The following is a 6,453-nucleotide window of genomic DNA, read 5'->3' on the forward strand; positions in this document are numbered from 1 at the left end:
AAACAAACAAACAAACAAAACAAAAACGGGTTAGAAAAATAAAGGGTCAAGTCACTTCGAGGTTGTTTCCACAAACTTGCAAAATCCCTTAAACAAAAAACAACAACAAAACAACCCCCAACAAAAGAAACTAAAACAACTATACCTTAACAAAAAGGCAGCTAGACTTGATTAAGCATGATATCTGCGGAGTTTAGGTCATTTGTAAATGCCATATTAGTGGGTTAAAGCGACTTAGCCATTTCATTCAAACTCTCTACTGTGTGGTCTCCTCTGACATGTGCTGATGTCATACTGAGATCTCAATGTTTTAGCAAAATATAACCTAGACCTTTTAATGTCTGACCACTCCAACTTAAGTATAGCTGCGCATTACCCCAAAAGCTGACAAGACAATACAATAACAATAACTCAGTTGGTCAGTCAGCCTGTGCATTCCAAATTTCCATTCCAGTCTCGAAGAAGAGCATACTGGGGTGCAGCCAGATGAGCTCATGGCTACAGTTCACATATTACGACTCAGCCGAGTGCCAAGTACGCACTTGCAGCAGGACGAACTAAAACACACAAAAGATACAGCGTGCAAGGTTTTTAGTTTAGTTTTAGTAGAGGTTTTACGGCGCTCGCAACTGCATAAGGTCTTATGAGCGCCAGAAGATTAGAGGTGTTACTAGAGAGTAAAATACTTAAAAAAGAAGAAGAGAAGATATGGGCAATAAATGTTTGATAGGAAAAAAAAGCAAACCACACCAGAGCACCCGCCAACCACCCAGCGTGCAAGGTGTCTAACGAAGTAGGAAAAAGGGCCACAATCAGTCTCACTTCAGGTCCAGCAGCGACTACCGCTGATACACAAAGAACAGGAGGATACATCTTTTCCAACAGAGTTGGGAATTGAATTCGAAACTTTCATTCTGCAAGTCCTACAAGTTATCATTCGGCTTGGACGCAGATGCATGTGCGCTAAATTCGCAGACCCCCCCCCCCAAAAAAAAAAACAGGAAAAAAAAATCCCTTGAAAACCCCCACAAGGTTGTTGGTCAGTTAAATGGAATATGTATGCCTAACGTTTTATAAATACGCCCTGTAAGTCAGCTGTTGACAAAGTGATATGGGGCATTTTGTGCTTACATCCTAAATGAGAGTACTCAGCTCTCCGAGATCATACGTGTATGGGATAGAGCGCTGTATAAAAAAATATTATGTTATAATAATAATAATAATAATAATAATAATAATAATAATAATAATAATAATAATAATAATAATAATAATGATAATAATAATAATAATAATGATAATAATAATAATAATAATAATAATAATAATAATAATAATAATAAAAACATAAACATGATAATAAGAATAACAATAATGATTATGATGATGACAATGATGATTATGATGATGATGATGATGATGATGATGATGATGATGATGATGATGATGATGATAATGATGATGATGATGATGATGATGATGATGATGATGATCCTTTCCGATTTGTGTTCACGCACCCTTCTGTTATTATATTCCTTACCTCCACGCACCTGCCCCCCCTCTCCCCCTCTCTCTCTCTCTCTTTCTCTCTCTCTCTCTCTCTCTCTCTCTCTCTCTCTCTCTCTCTCTCTCTCTCTCTCTCTCTCTCTCTCTCTCTCTCTCTACCACTTCTGGCCTTAGTGTTCCCTTCTCTCTGGCCTTTGTGATTTGTACTCACCGCTCCTTTAAGTGTTGTGACATGTATGTACGCACTTTAGTTTTTACAGCATGTGTAGATCTAGATTCTTGTCATTTATATTGTGAATGTTCCTGAGGAAGCCCGTTGAGGGCGAAACGTTGAACTTTGGATAAAATATTTTTTCGAAACACTACCAGGTCTTAACTGTTTTAACATCTGCTTTATACCATCATATAAATTATTATTATTATTATTATTATTATTATTATTATTATTATTATTATTATTATTATTATTATTATTATTATTATTATTATTATGATCATTATGATTATGATTATTGTTGTTGTTGTTGTTGTTGTTGTTGTTGTTGTTGTTGTTGTTGTTGTTGTTGTTGTTGTTGTTGTTGTTGTTGTTGTTGTTGTTGTTGTTCTTCTTCTTCTTCTTCTTCTTCTTCTTCTTCTTCTTCTTCTTCTTCTTCTTCTTCTTCTTCTTCTTCTTCTTCTTCTTCTTCTTCTTCTTTCGTATTCTCACAAGTGCAGTGCGTTGAGAGGTTTGTACTTACCGATATATATGGAAGTTGTTATTTAGGTATTTTAAAAAAAGGGTCACTGAAGACCACTTTTTACACATGTACAAGGATGGATTGCGGTAGCTCAGACGATTTAAAGATAGGTGTACGATGGTCCGGGTTTGAAACCCTCACTGGAAGTTCTTGAACATAATGAGTTGTTTGATGATTTTTTGTAGCTCTCCATCCATTTAATCCTGTTGTGTCGGAGATGGAAACGCAATCACAGACAACACAGAGTGTTGAAAAGAGCTGTGATCCCTTACATGCATTACTATCAACTGCCCAGTTAATGCCACTATTAAATTTTTTTATTAGAAGGACATGCATCCAGATGGCTAAGAACAAAATGGACATTTTTAAGATAATGTAATAAAAAGAAAGAAAAGATAGATATTTTGGAACACTTTTGACGCTGAGAACAGGAAAGTACACACTCTTTGCACCCCATTCCGTGCCGATGGTATTTAAATAGCACACTAATCCAATAAAAGGCCTTTAACTCCCCCGCTATTTAAAAAAAAACGCTGTTGCTTACTTATACACCGCAACTTTTCCCTCTTCCCATCAGTATCTCAAATGCCGGTTCGCCGACCAAGGTTCCGGCACCCCCTCCCCCCCCCCCCAACCAAAAAAGCCACAAAACACAAAAACAAATAATAAAGATTCGGCACAGTAAAAACACAACTTAGCAGGACCCCCCCCCCCCGGGAAAAACAATAAACCCCCAGAACAAACGAACAAACAAACAAACAAACAAACAAACAAATAAACACAAAAATCAATTTACCCCCCCCCCCCCGCATAAAAAACAAACAAAGAAAACCATCAAGGAAAAGGGAAAAAATCCCAACAAAATAATTCCAAACAACCCGAAACTACAAATATCCCCCCCCCCCCCCCCCAACCAACCTAGTAAATAATCAACAATGCAAAATTGATAATTGAATCCCAGCTGTATTTATCAGTCTTCTGCAATGAGCTTGTGGCATCTTGAAGTGTCGCACAGGGTGTTAAACCAATACATAAACACTATGGATTTATACATTATGCACTTTGTATTGGCGGCATTAAAGCATTGACGTTGTCTTACAGCTAGAACTCTCCGTAACCTCACTTGTATTTTACGCTCCAGTCGACACCGCTGTTATAGATTCGTTAGGAGGTCAGCTTTTATTCAGGGTCACCCCGAGCTAAGTGGGATTCAACATCCCAACAGAAATAATATGGATGTACTCGATGAAAATAATTTCCCAACTTGGAAATACATGTAGAAATCAAGTCTTTTGCACACGGGGCTAAGCGCCAAATTATTACATCTACAAACGTCGGTGCAAAAGCCACAGAAGCGCGAAATCAAGCAGTAGGCTACGAATAAACATTAAGAAGAGCTCGTATTTATCAATATAATAACATATCATGTACAAACAGGACTACTCTTTTTAGATTTTTCAAAAGCCTTGTTTGGTCCTGATCTTTCCTTTCTGACGGTTTCATCTCAGACAGAGGCTGGCAGTGACACACAGAGCTGCAATGCTGGGGAAACCTAACACAGCTGGAGAGAAAGATATTCATCTTATGTAGGCTATGTAAGATTATATATAAAGTGCAGCGAATGGTGTGCTGATATTATTATGACAATTTATTAGATGTTGAGGCATCCTTATCGATGCCAGCCTTGCTGGGGCATCCATACTCATGTCTTAACTCAAAACAGGTTGCCAAATTTGTACACAAAGCCAGTAAAAAAATTCTAATGAAAAAAACAAAACACAACCAAAGCAAACCAACGAACAACAAAAAAGAGTCACCAACAAGAAGTCAGCTTTCACTACGAGATCTAGCTAACCACGTTTGATGAGACAAACATGAATCAACAACAATAAGAGACTTTATTACAACATACCAACTGATAAAGCTGCAGAAGTGGCCTAGATCTACAACAGAAAACTTCATCTCCTCTCGACGCTTAAAGGCAACAGAAGGAAAAAGGGTTAAAGTTTAAAAGTAGATGGGACGTTACTCTTCATTTCGATACGAAGGAAAGTTTCGCAATCAGAACGAAAGCAGTCCGCACTGAAAGAGAAGCCGATAGTTTTTAATCCAGTACAGATAAGGGATGCATTGTTTCATGTCGAAATAATACATCCTTATAGCAATGATAAGGCAGGTTTTCAAACCCTCTTCAGTACAATGTTAGGGTTAAATGAGAAGTGGGAATTCCAATTTTAACGCTTGGAAAACTGTTCGCATGTTCTAGTTGTGGAAAGCCACTTTAAGAATTCGAATCCCAGTCTACCGAACTGCAGTCCAACATGATACCAAATGAAATAATTCAGCCCCGTCTTGTTTGAAAGTGCACACATTATGCAGTCCCAGTAAAGGCTCAGAACGAATATCGCCTCAACAACTATTCATGTGGTATTTCGTCAAGGTTCTCACGTTTCATGTGCTGGGGAAATTTGCTACGGTGCATAGGCATCTTTGCGAGAGAATCAAGTACAGGCCAATTCCAGACGTACTGCAAAGTAAGGACTGACTTATATGTATATATGAATGTATGTAAGTGTGTGTATGTGTGTATGTGTGTGTGTGTGTTGTGTGTGTGTGTGTGTGTGTGTGTGTGTGTGTGTGTGTGTGTGTGTGTGTGTATGAGTGTGCGTGTGGGAGAGAGAAAACGGGAGAGAGAGAGCGAGAGAGAGATAGAGCGAGATAGATAGATAGATAGAGAGAGATAGAGATAGAGAGAGAGAGAGAGAGAGAGAGAGAGAGAGAGAGAGAGAGAGAGAGAGAGAGAGAGAGAGAGAGAAAGAGAGAGAGACAGAGGGGGGGGGGGTGTTAGGGGAAAAGGGCGGGGGGATGCTATCCTGACACGTTAGCTTATCCCTTACCCTAATTAGAAATAAAGTAACAGAAAAGTGACCAACTAGAACAACAACTGTGCGCTCTGTCATGGTCAACGTGGGCGAGAAGAAGCAAAGTTCACAATGTGTAGCTCTCAGAGCTTCCTGGGTGGCACGTGCTATTTTAGTTTAACGTTGTTAGCAACATGTACATTTGATGACAGGCGCACGGGGGTCTATGATCCACCAGTATGACGTGTTCTTTCTTTTTACGCTTTCACCTTGATCTTAAACAGTCGCCGGAAAGCCTCCTGATACTTTGAGCTCATCCGGAAGTAAACGAAGATGTTGATGCTGGAGTTAAAAGCTTCTAGAAGGAATCCAAAGGAGTAAAGGATCCAGTTGAGATTTTTATACTTGCCGATGATGTCAAACTCTGGTTCTATCGCCTCCGCCGAGTGCAAAAGCGATACTGGCGTGAAGCAGATAATGAAGATGATAGAAATCGTCGTTACCATGGCAACAACTTTTCTTTCTTTTTTTGGAAGTTCTCCTGACGAGGAATTAGCAGCAGAATTGGACGCAGTCTGCCGCCATGTTGCTTTCTGACGTAACTTGATCCTGATGATGACAGTACTGACGATAACGATGGCGAACGAGGAGAAAGGACCTGCAAAGTCAGTGAAAAAAATGGAGATACCTAATACTTCTTTCTTGTTGGCTGTATACAATATACCCAGAAGGGTTCTGTTTACATCGGGGTAAAATTTCCAATCGTAGTAGGCAGTGGTGTAGACTGGTATCATGCTTAAAAACATAATGACAAATACCATTACATTAACAGTTATGACCAGCTTTCGAGTGATGATAGATTTGACTTTCAAAGGGATGGCAATGCAAAGGCATCGTTCAAAGGCGACGAACGCAGTTATCCACCCTGTGATCCGGGTAAAGCAAATGTGAGGAAAACCAGCTGTTAGGCTTTGGATCTCTGACGGTCTGAAGGGAATGCCCGATTGTGCAAACCACGGATTGAGGCAGATAGAGAACCACTGTAGATGCATCAAGGATCCCAAATCACTAATAGCCAGAGAGAGCAAACTAATGTTGATGTCTTCTGCAAAGCCCTGCATGGTGAACACGATGATGTTGATGATATTCGCGACAATTCCAAACAAACTGATAATGCCGCAAAGAAAAACAAAATTTATGGTCCCTATGATCTCACGAACGTCGTAACTGACGATACCAGAGAAGGGCGGTTCCGTAGAGGTTTTCACAAACTCCATTGTTATTGGAGATAAGATTGTTGTGATGTCAACAGCTGATGCGTTGGACACATACTTCGGAATTTGAGCCAT

General features: G+C 39.5%; 1 protein-coding gene across 1 annotated transcript; it reads right to left on the reverse strand.

Moving 5' to 3' along the window:
* Positions 1 to 5,361: 5,361 nt before the first annotated feature.
* Positions 5,362 to 6,453, reverse strand: LOC101847856 (free fatty acid receptor 3-like). Its single transcript, XM_005091306.1, has one exon. It carries the CDS (start codon positions 6,451 to 6,453, stop codon positions 5,362 to 5,364), a length of 1,092 nt encoding a protein of 363 aa, XP_005091363.1.

Source organism: Aplysia californica, unplaced genomic scaffold, assembly GCF_000002075.1.
Source record: "Aplysia californica isolate F4 #8 unplaced genomic scaffold, AplCal3.0 scaffold00027, whole genome shotgun sequence".
Lineage (NCBI taxonomy): Eukaryota > Metazoa > Mollusca > Gastropoda > Aplysiida > Aplysiidae > Aplysia > Aplysia californica.

Bases quoted from the DNA above. Each gene is read 5' to 3' on its own strand.
- LOC101847856 (XM_005091306.1), bottom strand. From the start codon at position 6,453: ATGGCTCAAATTCCGAAGTATGTGTCCAACGCATCAGCTGTTGACATC.